This window comes from Cyprinodon variegatus, unplaced genomic scaffold (assembly GCF_000732505.1).
Source record: "Cyprinodon variegatus isolate N-32 unplaced genomic scaffold, C_variegatus-1.0 Scaffold108, whole genome shotgun sequence".
NCBI lineage: Eukaryota > Metazoa > Chordata > Actinopteri > Cyprinodontiformes > Cyprinodontidae > Cyprinodon > Cyprinodon variegatus.
This window is the reverse complement of record NW_015150561.1, coordinates 257,630-282,046: the sequence shown is the minus strand read 5'-3', so window position 1 is coordinate 282,046 and position 24,417 is coordinate 257,630. Positions and strand designations below refer to the sequence as shown.

General features: G+C 40.3%; 1 protein-coding gene across 10 annotated transcripts in view; it reads right to left on the bottom strand.

Moving 5' to 3' along the window:
- The window catches only part of mical3 (microtubule associated monooxygenase, calponin and LIM domain containing 3), a 107,036-nt gene that overhangs the window by 40,211 nt on the left and 42,408 nt on the right, over window positions 1-24,417 (bottom strand). For 2 of the 10 annotated variants that reach the window (XM_015374725.1, XM_015374726.1), the window contains 15 exons: window positions 20,007-20,203; window positions 19,792-19,910; window positions 19,616-19,678; window positions 19,353-19,529; window positions 18,221-18,322; window positions 17,951-18,034; window positions 16,038-16,148; window positions 11,337-11,523; window positions 9,463-9,557; window positions 9,260-9,350; window positions 5,245-5,440; window positions 4,890-5,164; window positions 4,505-4,597; window positions 882-1,043; window positions 404-466 (listed from right to left, as the gene is read on the bottom strand). In XM_015374725.1, coding sequence (XP_015230211.1) covers window positions 404-466; window positions 882-1,043; window positions 4,505-4,597; window positions 4,890-5,164; window positions 5,245-5,440; window positions 9,260-9,350; window positions 9,463-9,557; window positions 11,337-11,523; window positions 16,038-16,148; window positions 17,951-18,034; window positions 18,221-18,322; window positions 19,353-19,529; window positions 19,616-19,678; window positions 19,792-19,910; window positions 20,007-20,203 — 2,015 coding nt within the window. Of the gene's footprint in view, window positions 1-403; window positions 467-881; window positions 1,044-4,504; window positions 4,598-4,889; window positions 5,165-5,244; window positions 5,441-9,259; window positions 9,351-9,462; window positions 9,558-11,336; window positions 11,524-11,833; window positions 11,948-13,898; window positions 13,992-14,733; window positions 14,845-15,220; window positions 15,326-15,454; window positions 15,569-15,646; window positions 15,704-16,037; window positions 16,149-17,950; window positions 18,035-18,220; window positions 18,323-19,352; window positions 19,530-19,615; window positions 19,679-19,791; window positions 19,911-20,006; window positions 20,204-24,417 lie in introns of all 10 variants that reach the window. The other 8 variants (XM_015374729.1, XM_015374730.1, XM_015374721.1 and 5 more) reach the window with 7 other exon arrangements.

Below are 24,417 nucleotides of genomic sequence, written 5' to 3'. Positions count from 1 at the left end.
GTTTCGTTTTCCTTTAGCATCACAATTATGTGTCGTTTCGTGTTGATCAGTCGCATAAAACCCCCATAAAATAAATTTTTTGTGGTCATAATGTGAAAATACTTCAAATGTTAGAAAGTTTCAAGCTTCAGTAGCTCATTCTGTGAGACACAGCATTTATCTGAGATACAGTACATGGATTAGGCCAAGACAAAGAGTGAAATGAGGTTCTTTGGTAGTAAAAGTGAAATAAAGGTGCTCATCTGATCAACGGTAGCAGTGAGGTCAAAAGCCTGACCGTGTGCATGCTTGTGAGGTAACAGCTCTCTATGCGTTTCTGCATGCTGCAAGAAAAGGCCAGCCGACAGAAAGATAAAAACATGAGTCTAAGACGGGACCGAGGCCCCTTTCAGGTCTGTGCTACCTCCAGACAAGGACTCCAACCAGACTCTCACTGCCTCATGTCGGGTGGATGTGTGGGCAGGGGCTACTCTCAAACCAGAAGGACAACACATGGATGGCAGGGGAAATAATGGCAAAGCAATTAGACAAATGGGAAAAGAACATAGAAGAACACAATAGAACAAAGCAGAACAAAATTAAAAAGAACATCAAAGAAACTCAGAGGGGGTTATATGGTGCACCGGGACATGGATGCAGAACATTAGAAACACAGCAACTCTGGGGGAAAAATTAAAGACTCAACACAAAATTAGACATTCTAAGAAAAACAATAATAACACAGAAATGTACAAAATCAGAGGTCATTAAAGTAGCAGCTTGGTTAGTGGAAGAGATGGGTCTTCCTGTCACACATATAGATGAACAAACAGAACAGCCACCATGAAATCAGTTCGGGGCCCCTGTCTGTGTCCGGTTTGCAGCACCTCTGGGTGGGTTACCTGTGGGGGAGGCTTGTGTGAGCTCAGAGGGCTGAGAGCGTCGGAGGGCCGTGCCCAGCGAGCCGTCCGGGTCTCCCTCAGAGTCCGACCGCACTCGTACCAAACTGGGAATGGCGTTGGGATCCACGGGCTGCAGCATTTGTTGAATTTGTATGTTCCTAACTAAACATTTGTTGTGTTGTGTTTTAGTAATGAGTGGCATGGTTGGAAGAGTAGACAACAGCAGATATGCAAGAGGGTTCAGAGAAAGATGGACGGGAAAAAGACAAGAAGAAATGAGAGAGAAAAAAGGCAGAGACAGTTACTCAGCAGGTAGAACTACCACCTTATAGATAAGTTAAAGGGAGTCTGCATGCGTTCACACACTGCCCAAATTTCAAACCCTCAAACATAATGATAAAATCGCCAGTAAAAAATAAAAAAGAAACGGCCATTTGTTTAATACAGCGATGCTGGCGATCAATAGAGATCATAACTGTAGTGCCTGGAGGAGTCTGTGGAATTTATCAGATTAACACTTCAGAGCCAAATCAAAACCTGAGCTTTAATAAGCAGGTTAAATGGTCTGCAGTAGGCATGGGCCGGCCAGAGACTACCTGGGAGGAAAAAACAACCCATCTTATTCTGTTCACCCAATAATGGCGTAATTACTTGGTTCATTTAAAGAGAACTAAAGACTTTAAGGCTATTAAGGCAGTAAGAAAAAAAAAGAAAAATGTAATATTTTACATTCATTTATAGTTGCTTTGATTTGGTCAAAGTCTAAAGGAAAAATATAGAGAACAAACCTCTGAACTCAACAGTTTCTTCAGCTTTATTCAGTAGAATTAATCTAAAATTGTCCACAGCTGATTTTGTCCAACGATAATAAAGTTGTAATTACTGTTAATCTATCTCTATTCTCCAAATCTGCAGAATTTTTTAGTTCATCTCTAACGTTATGCTCTCTCTTCTTTTTCCTCATAGTAGCTTCATCGCGTCTGTTCCTGTTCGGCTGTGACTCCATCCTGGAGAGGAATATCAACTGTGCTGCTGCCATCAAAACCCGTTTATAGATGTTGGAGATGGGCCTGTTTTTCAGTGTAATCCTGTTTCTCTGACTGTGACTGGCTGGATGTGCTCTCTTCATCCTCTGACATGGGAGCTGGCTTTGAGCTTGTCCGCCTGGCTGTGTGTTTCCTGGACGGGGCCGCCTGTGGAGATGGTTTAAAGCTGCTTTTTGTATCCCTGCTTCTTTTTGTATCCCTGCTTCTGTCTTCTTGAAACCCAGTCGGCCTCTGCAGATAGCCGCTCACACTGAGCCTGGTTCTGCTGGAGGCTTTCTTCCTGTTAAAAGGACGTTTTTCCTCTCCACTGTCACTACAAGCATGCTTAGTGTGAGTGATTGCCTTCAAATCAATGAGTTTGACTGTATGATCTGGTTGAATTTTAAAGTGCCTTGAAATGACATGTGTTGGCTCTATATAAATAAATTAAATTGAATTGAAATAGAATTTTTGCATGTTTACAGCCATCTGCAATGAAAGAGGCATTAAATCCTCAATTCATAGAGATGTTTTAGAGATTTAATGGTTCATGTTCTGATGCATAGTCAGAATTCCCCCTCTATGGACCTTTAACAGATCAGTTCAGCTGCCTTGTCATCATTTAGAACACGTCCCTCTGGCTTTATTAAATGAATATCTGTTAACGTTACAAGCTTTATCTGACGATAAATTGACTTTAATTCTGTTTCACAGCGCTATAAAACAATGACTAGGCTGTATCTCGGTAGGAGCTCTATTCTGCACAACGGCAAGAAAAGTGAAACCAAAGATGGATTTAAATTCTTCTATTTTAATAAAGATAAGCGTTCGTTTATCTTTGACAAAAACACACTTGCTCAGGCCGTCTCGCACCTGCAAGGCTACAACAGTGTTTGGACATGAGTTGTTTTATTAGTGTGGGATGTTTTGGAAAGAGGCCAGTTTTCTTTGGACTCAAGGATTTTTCTACTTCTGTCCGTCTGCAGGTCTGCTCAGACTGCCTGTTTGTTTTAATTAAAACCTTCACAGCTGAAAACTTTCTCCAGGTCAAAGCAGGGCTGTAATGATTGTCTTGTTCTCTACTTTTCAAAGACAATAAAGTGCGAACTGAGCAATTAGCTATGATTAATTCCAGTATCAGAAACAATGGTTTGGTTTTAAATCTGAAAATCATGGCTTATGCTTTATCTTGAAATCTAGGCGGCTTCTCAAGACGTCAGTCACTGGTGGTGCAGTGAGAGGATTAACCCACTCAATGTGTGGTATCATTTAAAGGAAGGGTTAATTGAACAGCAATGTTAAATACAGCTGTCTTTAGTTGTTGGGGAGTGTTCTGCTCTTTTAAGATCAACACAACATTTGGTAACATTAGCCAGTTTATTACTACCGGCTGTGGACGCACCTGTCATCGTCTAATTAAAGACATATTATCCCGTTTTTTTTAATATTTACTTTGGTTGTCTGCTATCTGTTTTTGCTGTTTTGTTTTATTTCCCCTCTTTCGATGCACTCTTTCCTGTCATACCTTAGTTCTTCTCCCCTCATCCTTTCTCACCTCCCTTTTTGTCTCCATGTTCGTTGTAGCTTCATAAGCAAGTATCAAATAGAACCTTATGGTAACAGTCATAATGGTCTGCTTGTGAAAGCAAAGCTGTTGGGCTATCATCTATCTCTGGGACATATATTCCCAGAACCATATTGGCAAAATAGGACCAAAAATTAACAAAAACAAACAAACAAAAAAAACAGAGAGAAAATAAAAAGACATGTTCCTCAGAGATTGCTGACTCTAGTTGTGAAAAAGTAAATTCCTCTAAGCGATGTTCCCTCAGCCTGTTTTGATACACATTTTAGATTATTTTTTACTGAAATCTGACTTTTTATTTTAATGCTTGCTACCAACTAAATGGACGGTTAAGGAAACCAAGGACATCTGTGTGGAAGTATGCAGTGGCAATCAGTGCAATGGTTAAAGCAGGATAAAATAACATCAGCTGTATCCAGTTTGGAACCATACTGTATATCAAAAGTGGTGCAAAATTGATTTCTTATTAGGTAGAAAGATCTGATTTGGGCTGTTCAGACTGCAGTGAAAAATGTGGGTGGTGTATGGACAACAACAAAAAAAGCAAAATTCCTATGCTGCACTTTTTTGGAACAATCTTCCAGAGGATCTTTTTATCTTTACTTGATTTATTTTTCTTCTGCTTTTATGTAAAGCATTTTGAAATGTAAACACAGCCTTAGTGAGACGCTGCGTCTGGTGACAGAGTTTCTCTTTCAGTCGGCTCACCTGCAGTGTGAAGCAAAAGGTGTTAATATAACAACTCTGTTATGTTATTAACAGTGATTATGAAGAGTTTTAGCGCTTCCTCAGATGTTGACCGGCCCATGCCTAGTTTTTTTTATCAAAAGCAAACAAAACAATCCTTTAAAACACACAACTTAAACCAACAAACCACAACAAAAACAACCACACTGCAACAAAGAAAATGAGCGCCTGGTGTGGAAAAGCGTTTGATACCAAACGGAGATCAGCCAGAGATAAGTCATATTCAAGGTTACTGCAAACAGCAGCGCAAGCAGGTCTGTTGCTACCTTTGAATTTACCAACATCCTCTTCATCTGTGAGGTGCCTCTCCAGCCAAAGACCTGACAGGAGCTCCCTGTCCCAGGGGCAGTAATCCCCCTCTGACAGCAGGGGGAGACAAACACCCAAAAAAATACACACACAGAACAGACAGGGGATGAGACCAGGATGGAGGGGTGAGAAGAGGCCAAGAGGATGAAGAAAGCAATGCAGGAGACATTTAGACAAAAAAATAGCTTCTTTTCACAAAGAGCAGGTGGCACTGGGGGTTGTCCCGGCAACAGAATGAACAGGATGTAAACATTCATAGGAACAGAGTGAAGGAACATTTAAAGCTAAAAAAACAAACAAACAGGATCATATAAAAAAAAAAATATATATATATATATTTACCATCACTGGATTCTTCCTCATCTTCTTCATCCTCATCTTCTTCCTCCCCATCCTCCTCTTCTTCCTCATCTTCCTCCCCGTCTCCATCCCTGCTGACAGCATCAGCCAGAGCTTCACTTTCCAACTCTTCGCCGTCGCCACGTAGTTTGGCGTGAAGCTCCACGGCCTCCTTCCAGGGAACGCCGCCGAGGTCCGAAGGGCTGAGAGGCTGCTCCTCCGCCTCCTCCTGATCCTCCTGCTCATCCTCCTCCTCCATGTCAGATTCTGAGCTACTGCTAACAAAACAGCCGCCAAACTATGAGGACAAAGACAAAAACCACCCAAAAAAAGAGAATCTGTGTTTTATTCTCCTTACCTGGAGCCCAGATCAGCGTCTGTGGCTTTATCCAACACACTGCTGAGGTTGTGTTCTGCCAGCGTCTCCTCTGGCACCTCCTCCAGGTCTTCTTCCCGCTGAATGGACAGCCGGTAATTCTCCAGCTCGATCCGCTCAGGGGTTCCCCGGAGCCGCTTTGCTAAACTGGGCTCCTGCAGGCCGTTGACTTCCAGTGCTGTAGTCCGGCATTAAACGGAGACCCCAGGGTGAAACCACGGAGCGCAGACGGGTGGAAAGGTGCAGGGAAGGAAGTCGAGAGAAGAGAGAGAGAGCAAAGATACACGGCTGAGAATCAACTGGATGCAGGAGAGAGGAGAAGGATCCATGCAAGATTGTGTCAATGTTTTAGCTTCTCTAGCTCTTCAGATGCTTGTGCATCTTGATGATGTGAATCCAGCTGTTTACATCCGATTCATAAGCCCCATTTACACTACGCTTTTAAAACCGTGCTGAGAGCGGTCCGAGCACGGTAACCCAGATAACTGTTGAGTGTAAATGGCACATACAACTGAACTGGACCGTTCCAGACTCGGCGAGGTTTAGTTCAGGCTCGGATCTCAGATAACAAAGAGAGCGTGAGCAGATCACGTCATCTCCTTACAGTCAGCCTCCGTAATCATGAACTTTCTGACATTCATAAAAAATACTAGCTTCCCTACTGTGCTACATCATTTCCAGTGATAATTCTGCTTAGCAGTGCGATGAGCCTCAAAGTTGTCATTGTTTCCTGCATCTTTAAGCCCTGATTAGACTATCGTTTGTCATATCCACTTCCCAAACCCGACTCTGTCAGTTAATTTCACCAAAGGCTTCCTTTTTCGCCTGACTTTCCGCAAACAACGAAATATCACAATTATAAGCAAACATAACTTCCTGACTGTTACGGTAGCAGTAGTACCGTATATCGCCACTGGGAGGCGAGGAACCGTGCCAGCGCGGTGTGTAAATGGTCGCCAAGGATCGGTTTTCAGAGGGTAGTATAAATGGGGCAATACTCTTCAAACCACGGTAAGGACAAACCAACAAGGACACACCGATTTTGCATCTGCTATTGAATTTATTATATCAATAGCAAAATTAAACACCAATACATTGTTTTAACAGACTGCAGTTATCTATGCTACAGTTCATTACACAAGGCTGGTGCCTTGCCTTAATCCCATCCTGAAAGGAAACCTTAAAACTGTTCAGATCACACTGACTGTGATTTCATTGTGAACTAAAACAAGGTTCTGATGCGTCGGTCAAAGCTCATCCACTAAGGATATGAACAGAGTGTTCAGGAAAGAGGTGAAACACAAGGAACCTTTCATACTGGGTTGTTTTTAGTGTGATGTGAGCAATAAAAAGCTGTGATCTCTTCATCACTTCTAACAACACAAAAACTGACACATTTTAAAAACAACATTTAAAGTATTATAGGAGTAAAATGACGTTCAACAGCTTCAGACTTCATTTTGAATGCCTGGGTGATACCAAAGAAAGATTTTCTTATTTCCTTAGTTACAGCTTTACCATCAATCTGACTTCCTGAAGGATATAAACATTTAAACCCCACAGGAAAACGGCCTTTAAGGGCCCATTTGGAAACTCCTGTCCTAGAGCTTAGGTAAGGTGCATTCACTGCTTAGCAAAAACGTACGATTTTTCAGTTTCTGACCAACAGGTTGTCTCTATTTGCCAACATAAAGAGCCCTCAGAGATATTTGCTCTGCTGATAAGACTTATTGAAAGAATTAAATAAATCCAACTTTATTAAAGCAGCAAAGACTAACAGTGAAATTTCTGAGAAGATTTAAGTATCTAAATATTTTCATTTGAAAAATACCACATGCGGCAACACAAGTATTATTAACTATTGCTAATAAAGCTGGAATAATAATGCATAATTTTTCTTAGCTCATAGTTTTAGCATGTTATTGGAACATGCTAAAACAGAGTTAATCAAAAAAAAAAAATTAAGAAGATATACTATTTATAGTATAATACATCTTTATATACAGTTTTCCAATTATTTGCATGAACAGTTCCTTAAATCTACACATTTAAATGAAAATAAATCTAAAATATTCTAAAATTTCTACTCTAAATAATTCAAGGTTATAAATATCTAACTTTATTATATTATAATGTCATCTAAAACTGCTTTAGAGGTTGAGTGATTCCTTTAAATCTAAACTCTAATGTTAAATTAAATTACTGTTATTATTACGTTCTATTATTTTATTTACAGGGCCCAACATTTTTTATTTATACCAAAAGATGTAAAGAAGCTTAATAATTTAGGCTTTAACGGCTCCGGATTTATAAGGAAAAGAAATTTGCTGGTGCAGCAGAGTTTGGAGTTTGTAGGTTGCACAGATGAAGAATTTGTAAAATACTCTTTAACAGAGTTATTGTGATGGAGGTGTGATGATGCTAAGGCGGCTCTTCTTCACTGGAAAAGAGACATATCCAGATGAGATTATCAATCTTCTCCAACCTTAGAGGGCTGAACTTTAACCTTGCACAGCTAGGTTTATCTGAACTCCGCACTGAACACCCGTGGCATGAACTTAGCTGCATCAGAGCTGGCTGAATGATGGGAGGCCGTCCCACAGCCGTGTCTGACCAAGCTGGTGATCAGAAGCCAGCCAGGAAGATTTACTCATAGATGCAACCTCCAACTCTGATGCTAACCCTGAAATGCATTTTCCTCACTAATAAGCTTTCATTTGTGGGAAATAAAAATTTTCAATAGCTTAAGCTTTATTGTTAAGAAAAAATGTTACAGCAAAGATCTAATCGACCTGTCAGAAACGTACTTATTCAGTTATAACAAATGGAACGGGGTTTGAACAAACCTTAACGAGTTCTTATGTTTAGATTCTATTGTTTCCATTAAGTGTCCATATTTCAGCTGCAGTTTCTCTTAAGCACTGTGCTATTTAATATGCAAATCTAATAACACAGAAATGTTATACTGCATTAAGCAGAAATAAGTGGTTCTGAAGAGCAGCTTGGCAGGAGGCCAACGGCTTTGGAAGCTTGTAAGAACAAAAGGATCAAAATCACAGGAACTACTTCAAGCACTGATAAAAAACTCTCAGTTTTAAGATGCTCCATTAGGAGGGGGAAAGGTAAAGCTCACAAAAGCACTGATACAGGCACTATTATACAGCAGGGTTGGGAAAAGATCAGGTGCAAAACGGCTTACAGAGAAAAATCACACAGCAGGCATGAAAGTAAACACATCACAGGAGGAGACAGTGCTAAAAGAAGAGCAGTCACAGCCTGAAAAAGGTTACAATCACAAAAGACGGGATCTGAGGTTGAACCTTCAGGAAGTCACAACCAGTGTAGGGTTTAAAGTTTACTACTCAAGAATTATAATCTATATATCTATTATAATCTAGAGGAGAAAGCTGAGGAGGAGTGATTTTAAGCTGAGCATGCTGCCTGTAGAGCTGTTCAGCAGCAGCTCTGATAAGTTCATCTATATTTCTAAGCAAGGATTAAAAAAAAAAAAGAGGGAAAAAGATTCACGATGCATCATTCATCTTTAAAATTATACTGCAAGACCTCTTTTTAACTTCTCATGCCAATTACAGATCCTAAATTAGTAAAGGGAGCTGTGGATGATGCATTTTCAGGAAATAAAACAATCACAGAGAGGAAATAAAAAAAATAATAACATGAGCACATCCAGTTCAGTTAGTAAACCTTGGTTCTACAAACTCTTCCACACATTAGTCAGCAGAGACTAAAACAAATAGGAAAAAAACTGAAATCAAATCAAGGGTTTCATGCTAGAGAAAGTTCAGGAGGACGTTGACTGTGAAACAGCAGAAGAGGTAGATGCAGTAGGTGTAAAGGAAGGGAGAATCTAAGGGGTTGTGTGCCACCTGGTGGCAAGTCCAGGAGAGGGCACGGCGGACGGCACGCAGACGGACTCCCACCCCTACGGCCAGACGGCAGGACACAGCCGCCACATCTACAGAGGAAAATCGGGTACCTGAGGGCTGGATGTCTGCCGAGGGAGGAGCCGCCGGCCCCCTGCTGGGGGCATCCACGGTCGATGTGGGAGTTTGGGGCGTCTGGTTTTCCTGCGAGCCACAGAAAGTGGGATTTCTCATGATAGAAACTGGCTCTCTTTATAGATTTTATAAGGTGTAAAACTGAATTATTATATGCAGAAAAATAGAAAATAGGAGGCACCTTAGTTGAGACTGGAGCAGCAGAAGGAGCAGGCCTCTTCCTCTGGGCGTATCCGGACAGACGGTAACAGTAGTGAGGCTTGCAGTAGAATTTACCTATCAGAAAGATACAAATAAAGGTAAAGAAATGTAAAACAATGGCAAAAGACTAAACAAAGGCAAAGGTTGTGTAGAAGAATGTGTGCAAATTTCAATAAAAGAGGAGAGCTTTGTGTTTCAGCTGAGAGCCTCAGTGGGCTGCAGTCCCACAGCCGCTCTGTCCCGCTAAACAATCCGGTGTCTGTCCTTTAGCACAATGGAAACCTTGGGTCATGAGGAAAAAACGTTTCTATGAGGTATATAAGAAAAGTTCCTCAGAGGAGGCAGATGTATCCCGGATTCTTTTGCAAAGAGAGCTCTCCTCGCAAAGCATTATGGGATTTGCTGTCACAGCGGCCCGCTTTTGCTACCTGACAGCAGCGACTAAAAACAAAGATTGTGCAGGCACTGCGCAATGCAGGAGGAGTTACGCGACCAACGGCAAGCAAAAAGCAGTGATCATCTCGCAGTGATCATCTGTCCAAACGGTCAGTTAACTGAGTTTGCTACAAAGTTCACTATAAAGTCCCCGCTCTATATAGTGATTGAGCGATTTAGAGGTTAGGGCGGACGTTCGGACACAGTAAGCGTGTATGAGCTATAAGAACACTAACTTTTAAACAGAGCGTGCACAAGGAGAAATGGGCTCGTGCACGCTCTCGCACATGTTTAAGTAGTTCCCTCTCAGCAGCGGGCACAGGGTTGGGCATGTGCAGTTTTTTTTTAGTGGAGAGGGTAGGTCTTTTAAAAAATGTGCAAATATCCTCCCCTATACCTTAAAGTTCCATTTTTATTTTATTTTCCGAATTTTTATTTAAAGAAAACAGGCCTGATAAAAGTCTCCGGACACATCTGTACAATCCACACCCTCCATGAGATTCTTCTGGTAATCTGGATGCTTATTTGAGCTTTGCAGCGATAGCAAATAAATAAACTTTATTTTGAACTTTCCAGCAGGCATATGAAGGTTTGTGGTCCAAACTGGTGTTATCAGTTCATTGCTTCATCCACCTTTAGATAGACACCAGGTCCAACTGGGAATGATGCTGCCTCCACCATGTTTCACTGCTACCATGGTATTCTTGTGGTTATGTGTCAAACAAACATTATAGAACTGAGAACCAAAGGTTAAATTTAATCTGGGTAGCTGCACTTGCCACTCTCCTGCAGCTTATTTAATTTATTATTTTACTAGATTATATTATTGTTTGGTATTCTGAATTAATAATAAGGGTTCTTGCTTGATTTATTTTTGAGTTCGAAATGATTTATAACCTGGAATTGATAAGGGAGTGTGAACTACGAGACAATTTTAAGCCATTTTGTCTGTACTGCCTAAAAACACCACTAGATGGTAGCAGAGGTGCACTGTTTAAAATCTGATGAAGCATACCTTTGATTGATGTTAGGTAATCCTTTTTCTAGTTCTTGTAGTAAAAGTTTTTTTTTTCACCTCTAGCTTAATAATCCAAAACTGGGTGGTTTAAAAAATTATTTGGGACCTGAAGCAGAATCTGATTTGGAGCCGTTTTAGGTCCTCATGCAGCAGCTGCCGAAAAACCAACAGCAACTGACTGCATCCCATAATTTTTATATAGTTTTGTGCTAGTTTTTCTTGCACAAAGTCTAAACATAAATAAGGTAACAGCCTTTAAATGGACGCTCACCTTTGATGATACAAAGAACCAAATGTAAAACTCTGTGACTTCTTAGGAAGAATCAGCAGCATCTTAAATTGCTTGTTTGTTAAAATGGGTGTGCATCTAACAGCATAATGCTACTCTAGGTTTGACTCACCATCCTCAACATCAAACGCGTAAGAGGAGAGTCTCAGAGTTGTTCCACAATAGTCACACTTGAAGCAGCTGCGATGGAAGAACTTCCCCTCTGCGCTCAGCCTCTCCATGACGTAGACACGCTTCCGACAGAAGAAGCAGACGTCGCTGCCTCCGATGTTGACGGGAAACTCTTTTCTGAGAGAACCCTGCAAGAAAATGAAGGAAAAAAAACAATAAGCTGACAGGATTATAGAAAACACAGAAGAGGAGCGACGTTAGAGAACCAAGGAAAAGTGGGGTTATTATGGGATCGGATCCTTTCCGGACAGTTTGAAGCACTAACATCCTTTCTAATCAAAAGCACCAAAAGGTTATTCATCTGTTCTGATTGTGGGCGAATGATTAGCAAACACACATTCAGGGTTTGATCAGCCGCTTCACTGAGCACAGGGAATTCTCCACAACACAAAGGCAGGCGCGGCTGCCTGCTTCCTACCCTACAGACAGCGTGCTTACCAAATCCCTCTTTTCAGGTACATGTGTGGGTTTGGATTCTTCCTGAGACTGAAGCTGGCTGACTATCTGCTCAGCCAGTGTGCTAACTCCTCCTGTGTACATCCTCACAAAGTGCTATCAACAGCATGAGAGAGGAGGAAAATGAAACAAACATTAGAAATGACAGCAGTAAAGGAATGCACATGATGAACGGAGGGAGGAGGGATGGCTGCAGGCATGATGGAGGGGGAAACTAGTAGTTTCACACATGACAAAGCAGCATTTCCATGTTTGATTGATCAAGCATTAAGTGGAGCTCCATCCGCCTCACTAAACAAGGTGCAAACAAACAGCACATAAAAAACACCAAAACAGAAGCTCTGCACGCCAACATGTGAAAGTATGTAGAGTGAGGAAAATAAGTATTCGAACACCCTGCTATTTAGTTCTCCCACTTAGAAATCATGGAGGGGTCTGGAATTGTCATCGTATTGCAGGTGCATGTCCACTATGAGAGACATAATCTAAAAGAAACATCCAGAAATTCTGTATTCATGTAAATCATCATCATCATGATCATCTGCAGCGATGAAAACCCAAAAAGCTTTTCAGAAAACCTACAATTGACTTAAGACTGATTTTAAGTATTTCTAATGTAGAAATATTATGGTTAATCCGAGATAATCACAGGGAGGACAGCCAACTCAATAGATGTCCAGCAGCCATAAGGATTAAAAGGTCACTCTCCAAGAGATCAAACGTTTACAGAGTGCTATAGAGGAAAGTTGGGTGGAAAGAAAACGTATTGCAGGAAAAGGTGCACAAGCAACAGGATTAATCTGACACTACCTACACCCAGAGCTTGTTTCTGGCTCACAGCATGGAGTAGATCAGCCTGTGGTTCTGCTGAGGTGTGCAGGAAGCCCATTGACCTTCACCTCATTTGCCTCATTGGTTCTGGTGTCTCTTATCAACAGCCTATTTTGCTGGTGTTACCATGGTGATATAAGCATGTATAGCTTATTTTAACAGTCGGCCATGGGCCAAATGAAATGGGCATTTCCATTATCCTTTACAGGAGAGGAAGGCATGATGTCGATTCCCTGATGGATGAACTACAGCGGCTTGGATTAACCCAGACTTCCTGCAGGACCTAGATTTCCAAATCCAAGGACTTTTGGCCTTAAAATCAGTAATGGATTAAAAGATCCAACTTCTGCTTTTTATCAAGGCTGGTTCTACGCAACAACATGTACCAAATTTTATACTTTAGCTCAACTCTTATTTTTTTAGACTTTATGTAATATTTGCAAATTGAAGAGGAAGTTGAAGTTAGGCTTTCCCTTTGCTGTCAGCCATAATACAGAGATTAGTGCTCCTACCATAGAAACGGATCACATAGATTTACCATTTGTATACTGGGTTTTAGCAGCATTTTTCACTCTCTCACATACATAATAACTGACATCAATCAACAAGGACTTAAGACACTGAAAAGCGTTATAAAACTGGTACCCTGATGCTAAAGTTCACAGCTTATCATGATTTAAAACCATCTTTGGTTTGAATCCAGAATTAATCTGCAGCGGGATTATATTTCATCCCATTCAACCTGTTAGACACAATATTTATCCCTTATAGCATCAGAAGTTAGTTTATCAGGAAAGATGAATGAGGTGGGAACACGTTCTATGTTTCGTTCCTGCTGTGCGACTAATCTGAAACCAGGCCGGAGCGAAATCTGTGATCATCTTCAAGGGATTAAAGCAACATCAGATAAATTAATTTGCTTCAAACAACCAGAGCAAACAGATCAACAGAGCTTTAACTGAATCCCCTCAATGTAAAATTAATTTAATTTCAGGCACTGTATAATATAAAAAAAATATTAATCACAGCAACAATTAATATTCAGCAGGATGCAGATCAGTTTTTGTTTTTAACAGTAAAAACATCCACAGTGAATTTAGTCATGTTAGGAGAAATACTGCAGTTAATGGAGGTGATGCGTCTTCTTGAAACACAAAATGCAGTGGCGGTGTGTCAGCACCACAGCAATCCATGCCCTCCAGATGCAAAGGGCTACCTGTCTAGAGCAGGAGGGGAGGGGGTCTGGGGGGTTCTGGGCTCGGGCCAGGTGCCATCGCTCCATGAAAAAACGAGATGGCTTTTTCTTGGGCTCAAGAAGAGAGACAGAAGTTTTAATAGGTTTGGTATATGTGGAAAAAATACGTATTCAATCTATAATTTAAGATGCAGATTTTAATACATATTATATCAATTTACGCCATTATATTTTGCATGTCATGTTCAGAAGCGCTTTTAAAGACATTACATTCAGGTGGTTTCTGAGGACTCGATGTGATTCTTTTATCTTAATACTTTATGGTTATTTTCCGGTGTGGTCCTGTTTCTCTGACTGTGACTGGCTGGATGTGCTCTCATCATCTTCTGACATGGGAGCTGGCTCTGTACTTGTCTCTCTGGCTGTGTGTTTCCTGGATGGGGCCACATTTTACAGTTGCTTTTTGTATGTCTGCTTCTGTCTCCTTGAACTCCAGTGAGCCTCGGCAGATGGCCTCTCACACTCAGCCTGGTTCTTCTGGAGGTTTCCTCCTCTTAAAAGGGAGTTTTTCTCTCCACTGTCGCTACAAGCATGCTTAGTGTGAGGGATTGTATTTGAGTCAATGAGTCAATGCAATCAACTGGTTTTCCTTAGATAGAAAACTTTGAATCAATTTGACTGTATGATCTGGTTGAACTGTAAAGCGCCTTCAGATGATATGTGTTGTGAATGGGTGCTATATAAATAAACTGAATTGAATTTTAGTCTTTCTGCCCAAGATGTTGGCAAACAATTCCATCTTCTAAATAAATTCAAACATTTATCTCAGCCATTTGTGTTAAATGGAGAGATTCACCTGTGGCCCGACTCGCTTGCCTTCCAACTGAAATTCAAGTTGTTCGGCTCTCTCCTGAATGCTAAGCACATAAATAGGCATCTGGTCAGAGTCCAGAGGCCTCACTGGGTCCTGCAGAAAGATTGTTGATTTTGTTACAAATAGGAACTAAAAGGAAGAATCTTTATTTCTGCAAAGGACCAAAATTCAAACATCTAGTTCCAAAAGCGTGCATTAGGGGTTCAAACTGGCCCAGCTTTGTCTTTACCTTTCATGGCTTTACTTCATGCAATAATTTAAGTCAGAGCATGTAAACAATGAGAGTAACCGATGCATTCACAAGCATGTATTGAAAAAAAAACTAAATATTAAACTATAGATTCACTCAAAATGTAAAAAGAAAAAGAGCAAACATCAATGGTTTTATTCTCTAGGAGGACTTGTGTGAGATGCTATCCTGTTAGCACTGCAAACGGTGGGTTTCCCTCTTCAACAACAGGCAGCTGACCTTTCTAGAAGCATCTGGGGAGGACAGAGGTGCAGCGGGACTCGGAGACAGACCTCGGGTTGAGTACCACTGCTCTAAAAAGAAACGGGACGGCTTTTTCTTAGGCTTCAGGGAGGCAGAGGGGGGTGGAAATGGGAAATTAGATCAATAGAAATGGCAGATATTTATTTTATACGTGCAACAGATGAGGCCAAAGAAACGCATGCTGTCAAATCTGCCACGCATTCTGATCACCTTCGGTGGTTTATCAGCTTTGCCCTTAAACTTTGAGATGAGGCGGTCTGCCCTCTCCTGTATACCAGGGATGTGAATGGGAGCTGGGTCGCTCGTGGTTAACGGCTTCGCTTCCTGTTAAAGGAGCTCAGTTGAGACTTGCTGAGTGTTTTTTTTAAAGAATGCTGAACATAGAGAAGTGTAGTACTGTACCCTGTGTACCAGAGGCCTTTGATAATATTCAAGTTCCTCTTCCTCAGGAGTTAAATTCTTGAAACAAGCAAAGAGACATTTTTCACGATCTTTGTAACGACTAATTTACAGAAAACTGGACCCTCCTGAGTCTGCAGGTATTCAGCTAACGACATGCAATACAACATCCCTGGGAATTAACATCACTGTGGATCTTTCTACAAAGTTAGTTTGGGGTAAATCATCATTTGTTTCATTCAAATCTTGAGTTAGGAAGCTGAAATGATTTAGGAGTCTGTTGGATAGGACAAACGTAGGGTAGTGGGATTAATGGGAGGCTAAAGGGAAGTCTGCTGAGGATTTGTTACTTTTGGGGTTGACAGACAAAAACAGACAGCAGACTTCATGTCACCTCTGAATGAAGAGAGAGTGATGAAGTGGAGGAGGAGGAAGGTAGCAGAATGGTTTTCTTTGGGCAGCTCCGAGAGGCCGAGCTGGACGTTTGATCGGCATCGCTTCTGGCCTTGAAAGCGAATGAACAGGAACAGCAGAGAATCGAAACAGAGGGTGAAAATGTGAAGACGTGCAAAAGCTGAAAAGAACTTAAATAACAAGTTAAGGTGAAAAAGTAAAAGTTTGTTGGAGGATTTACTGCAGCAGAACTTTTAAACCCGACGGGAGACATCAACCAGCCGGCTAGTTGTACAAATAGGGTGAGCTTTCACTTGTAAAAACTAAAACAAACACACACATCCTACAATAAAATCATCCTTAATGACTCAGATCCGACAGAAAATCATGTCTGACAAGGTTGTGGCGTAAAGCGCTCATTGAAAGTCAGTGGGGATGATCACACCCGACACGATTTTACACAAAGGGGGCTTGCGTAGGTCCGATTGAGATAAGACCCCAGGTCTATTTTAGTCAGACTACGCAGTAATTCAGCAGCAATTCCACGGGTCTGACAGAAAGAGAGACATGGTTACAAAGTAAAACGCATCCGCTTTGGGGGAAAATACTAAATAAAATCTTTAAATGTCATGGGGAAACAGTCAGTTTTGGAGTCGCACATCGCTATATAGTAAGTGGAACAAACTCAGGCAAAAACAATCAATGACATATTAAAGAATGTTTTACCCATGGTTTTTTTCTTATAACTTTTCATATTCAGTCTAAAGCAAATGTGGGAAATTGTTTCAATTTGTATAACACAGGCAGAGAAGTGAAATACAAAAACTGCGCAAATCTGGCCGCCCTGCCTTGTCGGACCATCTCTACATGCAGTCAGTGTGACATGGAAAAAAATTGGATTAGACATTAAAAAGTCGTATGCAACTGGTGTGTTCAGGCCTTAAATCTCAGGGCCCTAATGGTGGTTTAATATCTGTCATTCTCTTTCTGCATTTACATTTTCTGCATTTTCATTTTTATATCAGCCCACTTCTGCATCATCAAAACTTTAATGGGCCTGTTTTACATCTATAAATAGGATTTTTGATTTTGATTAAAAAAGAGCCCACTTCTCTGATATTAGACTGTTACTCATTTATTTCACAGTTTTAACAGCTTTGCAGACTTCAATAGAAGATGTGGCTCTACTTTGAAATGACAGACTTTTTTGGGCTCTTGAGCGCCAAATAAATTGCTATGATGGGCCAGATACGCCTGCGAGCCTTAAGTTTGAAACACATTTGTGTGTACACTTGTGTAGCTTCATTCGCCATGTCTACTTTTTAGAATTTCTAAAAAAAAGAAGAAGGTTAATTTCTTGAAAGCTAAAGCAGAACTTATAAACTATCACCTTTATAAAGGTCCATTCTACATTTTTTTTTAGTTTAACGAAATCCTAATGTAGATAATTGCAATAGGTTCATTTGCTATAAGCTTTTCTTTATTTAAGAAAAATTAATCAATCATGTTTTTCATTTGGATTTTTAATCTTCAAGGTCGGCTGTGATAAATTGCTTATGTAGTATTTTAAGGCTCTTAAATCAGCCCACACCCCAAACCATAACTGGTAATTATTATAATAAAAAAATGATTCTATGCTCATGTAGAATAATGTGTAATTTTATGGCAATAATGAAGCTGACCAGGATTTAGTGATAAAACAGCGTAAAGTGCTGTTTGACCCCAAAGGTCAAAGTGTCCCTGGGTGTTTTCTTCATTCATACGTAATGGAAAATGAACCCAAGTTTGTGACTCATGGCTTTTATTCATCTTCCTTCAGAATTGAAGGTATCCATCTTTGATGGATGGGGTTTCTAATCTAAGGTTGTGGCGAGGTTCTAAGAGCTGGAGAGCTACGATGCTAACTAACCGTACCTGTTCCCCTCTGCTGGGCAGTGTCTGACATTTGATCATTTCGTTGTAGCGAATGCTGAGCTTCTCCTGCCGCTGGGTGCGCCTCTGAGCCAGAACAGGACAAGCAAGGAGGAAATAGCATGACAGTTCAGCGGCTCCCCAACTCACTTACAGAGTTTTTAACTACAGCTAAAGAGTCTATTTATCCAACTCTAAGCTGACAGAGTCAGTAGAGCTTCTACAGGAACGGGTCAAACTAAACCTGCTGACAACTCTGAAGGGGAGGTTTACCTTTCTCCATGCAGGAACAGGAGCCAGGCGTACGGGCTCGGTGACAGGGTTTGCCAGTGGGCAAGGGGACAAAAGTTGGTCCAGATTGGGCAGAGAGTCCCCCTTAATGGCCAACATGAGACAAAACAATCATGCAAGGCACCATGGAAGGATCCACAGAGGGAAGGTGAAACCAGGGAGAAAACAGACAAGAGAGAGCAGACGAAGGTTTAAGCATAGATGGTATGTTGCAGGATAGATGACATGAAGGGGAGTGAATCTAAATGAACAGAAATATGGAAACAATGAGCTACTCGGTCATTCCTAAATTCTCAAAATTTTGATAATTTTTTTTTTGGTTTTTTTGGTGACAATTAATTGTTTTTAATCAATTCTGACAGACAGGCTGTCTTTGTTAAGTTGTATGAAGTTTCTGTTTATTTTTTCTGCTTAATGTTTCAGAGCATCTTCCAGGCTTCTTAGCACTACTGTGTTTGTAGCAGAGATGTCAATAAACATGCGGAAAGCTGGGACATTTCTACATTTTACACAATAACAATCTGTGTAAATCATGTCAAATTAATAGATACCAACAACATTTTTATTAGAAACTTTTCCAACCTTTACTCCGATTTACATCCGTTAGATTCTCTATTAAATGGCGTTGTCTAAAGGAAAGGATGAGTACACATAGTGTGGTGTATTCGAAGGAAAGGTTTGGATCTAATTAATCCCATCCATCTGGATTTAATCACTTGTGCTTTAGCAGTCTTTGTACCTGAAGCCTCAAGAACCGAGAGCTTTTCGATTCAGAAATGTCGCTCAGATTTTCAATATGTCTATTGTCCGTCGTATCACACAAATCGGTCGTCCGCGGCGAATCAGACGGCCCATTCAAGTCCAGTCAGCACTGCGAGGCCGCCCACATGACCCAGAAACAATGGTCTGCTTTAGCGGTACCAGCATACTGGACCTCAGCTCATTAATACAGAGGCCTACAGCTCGTCTACCGTCAAACCAGAGGTACCGTCATACACCATCAAACGGCACGCTCCTCCAGCTGAAAGTAAATGGGTTACTTGTTTCTCTAAGCAGTGCCCCCGCCCCTGCAGAAGTACAACCATGAAATACATCGTGCATGTTTCCTACATACCTGTCTTTTTAGCCCTGCAGGTTGAGCGGGGGCGTTCTCCTCAAACTTGGCCAGCAGCTGGGTGGCCATGACCTTCACTTTATTATGGTTTGCTGCTGCAGCAGAGTCCATTTTTCTTTCCGACTGCACAGGAGGGACAGACGGTCTTTCTTCATGACAAGTCCTGGATATATCCTCCTTTGGGCAACAGAAATACATATGAAACATTTATTTTAGATGGATGGACTTAATGATAGTCACAGGCTAATATTAGTACCACTCACATCCTCAGACTGACTGGTTTTCCTTCGTTTGCCCAAACCGTCTACATCCTTCTCTTTTTTGTCCTGTTAATGACATGCTAGGTGTTACTGTGACCTGAAGCACGAGTTTAAACATGAAATGAGAGAGAAAACAAGAAGCTAGACGTGTTGTAAGTCTTTTGTTTTTTATCCCTGACCTTGGGGTTTCTTTTCCTGGAAATAGCTATGCTCTGACCCAGCTTGCTGAGGAAGGAGATGGGAGACTTTGTGCTGGCAATCAGGGCAGCTTTTTCCTCCGGACTCCAGTTCTGATTATCTGAAAAAATTCAAATGTTTGAACGTAGATCCCATTAAACATTTAACATCTTTAAACACAGACCAAACCCAGAAATGCAACAGCTCCTCCACTCACCTCCAGGTGGCACTGTGTCCCTGAACATTTCATAGAACTGACTGAGGTACATGACCATGGAGAGTTTGTCTGGCTCCACCACAGAAGACATCTCCTTGCCGGTCATGCATGGCGATATGCCAAACTCCTTCTCTGCCACGTCAAAAGCGAGCTGGTTGTTCCTCTCATGGTTCTCCTCGTCCAGGCAGTCAAAATCACTGAGGAGAGAAATGAAGGTAGTATGGAAGAGGATTAGGGCTACTGAAAAAAAGTTTAAAAAGTTAACTGATTTTTAAATTTAATTTCAGTTTATTATGGGAAAAAAGTCAGAATTCTGACTTTAATCTCAGAATTCTGACTGAATTCTGACAGCTAACAAACATATTAGCATCAAGCCATAGCCATGTCTGTTTTAGAGACTAGCTCTGTTGTTTTAAGGACCTTCTGCTCCTCCATTAATGAGGGGACCCCTCGGGCACGTAAAAAGTTGCCTAATTCTGTCATTTTCCACCAATGTGTCACTGTTCCTTCCAAACAACTCACATCTTTGTAAGTGAAGCTGAGTGCTCCCACATCTCTCTCTTCATAGTGCCCATCTACATTAAGATTCACAATTCTGAGATTAAAGTCAGAATTCTGAGAAAAAAGTCAAAATTCTGAGATTAAAGTCACAATATTAAACTGAAATAATATTTAAAAATCAGTTAACTTTTCTTTTTCTTTTTTTTTTTCCAGTGGCCCTAATCCTCTTCCGTAAGGTAGAAACCAGCAAGAACACCATGAAATATGTTGTTCCTCAGTTAGATATGCTCACATATTGAAATCTTTTTTCATCTCATATTATCTCTGGTTCAGAAAAATAATTTTTTGCACATAAACAGCAACATAACAGCCAGATATTACCTATCTAAAAATATACAAATCAAAATAATTGTGCTTTCTGACTTTGGGAAAAAACATTACAATATTCCTATTGAATCAAGATTAACAAACTTCTTCCAAATTACAGACTCTTTAGCATTTATTGCATTTATTAAGCTAATAAGTTATTATTAATTTATTAAAAAATAAATAACTTAGCAGGTCCTAAATACCTATTTTATTTATAGTTAATAAAAAAATGGAGCATGTTTAGTCATGACTGCTTTTCTAAAGGAACTAGAATCTGTTTCGCATGGACCCATTAAAAACCCATCAGGAATGTAACGATGGAGATCGCAGCTTCTCAATGCAAAAGCATTTTATTTGCCTTATATAACTGTATGTATAGTATTATTTATAAAATTGTCTGGATATATTGTTGCTGAGAGAAATATTGTCTACAAAGTAAATATTTCATAAAACAGAAAGGAATGGCTATACAGTCTGCATGAAGTCAAGAACAGGCGAAGAAATAATCAAACTTAGACCCACATTCTGCACTATACAGATCTTCAAAATAAAGCCAACAAAGAGTGCAGAGCCCTATCAACATCAGCAGCGTTTGACATTTTTACATTGGAATTCCAGTACGAGACACAATTTATCCCAAATAAACCATCATCATGACAATATCAGCTGGTCGAATGTTTATGACATCAAGGCCTCTTTGAATTACTACACTATTTCTTGACCAGCATAATCAAAGTGTTGGTCCCAAATTTAAAAAGCCTGATGCCTTTATTTTAACCCAAGCCTCAACACTGCAAAAACATAAAATCTAAATAACTAAGTTTTAAATAAATACGCTTAATTTCAGAAAATTGCACTTATTTCTAGATATATCTTTTTTCAGTGAAAAAGTATAAAACAAGACAAAGTCGGTAATAAGTCAGGATAACAGCCAGAAACAGAAGATAGATTTTCACAACTGTGTCATGTTTCCTTTGTTCTTGTGAATGGAATGCTGAGGAGAAACTGGATCAAAACAGTGAATGATGTGGGCTGTGAAAACCAAACAGTCAGCTCAAAATTCCAGGGAACTGAAGGATCCTGCAGAGCAACGTTTATGAAAGTCTGCCTCTTCACCCGGATCTAAATATCTTTAACAGATGATCTCATAATCTGCAACCTGATTAGAAACCAAAACAGACACAAAGTTTAACTATTTCAAAAAAAAAACAGACTGATTTCAAAGAGCAGCCAATGAGTCTGGATTAACAGAACCACCAACAATGATGCATTTCTGCACAGCAAGCTACTGTATACTTTATGGAAAACGCCTTCCTGTAAATGTCATTAAACCTCAGCTGAATATACTCTCACTGTGCCTTGTCAATACATCTCAGCTCCAACATGAAGTCCTTTTAAAACCATAAGCATCTGAACATCACATCAGGGACTGAGGGAGACCTCCCACTGAACCCTCTCCAACATCCATCTTATACATGTGGATACATGAACGCAGTTTTGTTGAACCTTTGCTCATTAGCCCATCTCTGATCCTCCCATCATCTGGCCAATAAGAGGCAGTGGAGCACAACTGCTGAACTACTCTGTAAAGGTCAGGTAGGACATGGGAACTAATGGATTGTAATGTTAATTGCCACATAACCTCCAGAGGGTAATAAACCCCATTAGACACAGGAGATGGAAACTGCAGTGTTTATGATAAGTGTGTTTGCATTGAAATGCTTGGATGTTTGCTGCAGAGGCAGGTTTAGTTTGACAGGCCTTTGTTAACTAGTAACCACTACTTCATTTACGGCCATGCATGGTTTGAGGCCGAAAGTTAAGCTGACCGATAAAAACAGTTATAAAACCATCAATCCTGTCTCTGCAGGAGAACATACTTGTTTGAAACGTTGTTTTATTCTACTGAACCATCCATTTTCTGTCCATCTAAGATTGAGAATGAAAAACTTTAAGGATTCAAAATATATCTGCATTAACATTTGTACTGCTTCAATTAGTAAAACTGGTCTGATATTAACAACTGGTGTTTATTTCTATGTAGTGTATGTAGCTGTGTTGTTACAAAGGGAAAGGGGATCGATCCAGTGGTATTTCTTTGGTCATGTGACAATGATTGTCATTTACAGTGTCACTTCAGGCAACTATGACCCACCCAAAGGTCATTTCTTTCATGCTAAGACCGTCAAAATCCCAGAAAGCTTGCCAGTGTACTCGTATGACACAACCTCATTAAGTTGGTCCAGCAGGACTCCCTCTCCTCAAAGATAGCCAGAAATTGGGTCCGACTTTTACCCAGGATTCCCTACTGTGACACCCGCCCAGCATCAGTTAGTGTCTCTGACCAAAAACAAGCATCGTCACCCAGTTCCAGACATATATAGCTAGGTCAAGTTAAAACCCAAACTAATTGTTGGAAGAGAGTAAGGACATTTTTTTCTGACATAAACTGGTCATTGCCTCCCAGTTCCAGAAATATAGTAATAAACAAACAACGCAATTCTGAGGAACCGCTCTTAAAAGGATCTGAAAACACCAAATCGTCACTTCAAGATATTAAAACCTTAACAAGCTTTGACGATCCCTTTCGCGACCCCTATGCAGTACCGTCATGGACCCCCTAATGGTCGCGGACCCCCTGTTAAGGACCTCCAATTTAAGGGATAACAACATTTATCAACATAAACTTTTTTCTAATCTAAGCATTAGAATGACCTAAACATAAACTTGACAAGTTGACAATATTTTTATGTTGTTTTAGGCATTATTCTTTTAATGAGCAAATTATAAAGCAGAATAAAGATAAAAAATAACACAAGTTTTTGCATTTGTTTTTTGCTTAGTATCATGCAAAGTTAGCATTGTATCCAGATACAATGTCTCAGTATCAACACTTTTCAGAGTATGGATATTTTGACAAGTCTAATGGGTGCAGATTAACTGCAGCACCTCTTGAAGAGTAAAGCCAATTCAGTGATTAGAGAATCACTAAACCCCCAAACTGCTGTCTCATTGGTTTAATGATTAGTTGCTGCCACCTAGAAGATTGGATTTCTTAGCATTTTAAAATGGCCCAAAATACATTTGAAAAGTTCCACTGAAAGGAGTCTCAATACGTCAATTTCAGACCAAGTTGCAGTCATGATGCAAACAGCAGACACAAACAACATGCAGAAATAGTACTTAAAAAAAATAACTTATACAATGTATACATTTTTTTTAATGTCAAATGTTTTTACTCAAGTTTTTACTTAGTCTGTCTTTTGTTTGTGGTACCAGTAAATGTGGATATGTAACGTTCTAAACAATTGAAAGCAGTCTGTCTGTAAAATTCGCACAAATATGTTAATGCAGAGCTGCAATTTATCTTTAACATAAAAAAAAATATAACAGATAAATGACATGACAGTCAGTTGATTTTGGAGCTCCTATTGACAAACAATGTCAGGGGGAGGTGTTGCTAGCCTCGTGAGACCATCCTGATCTCGCGAGCTTTCAAGGTTTCACAAAACACTGCTCTGGAGGCTTTTCTCAGAGGAAA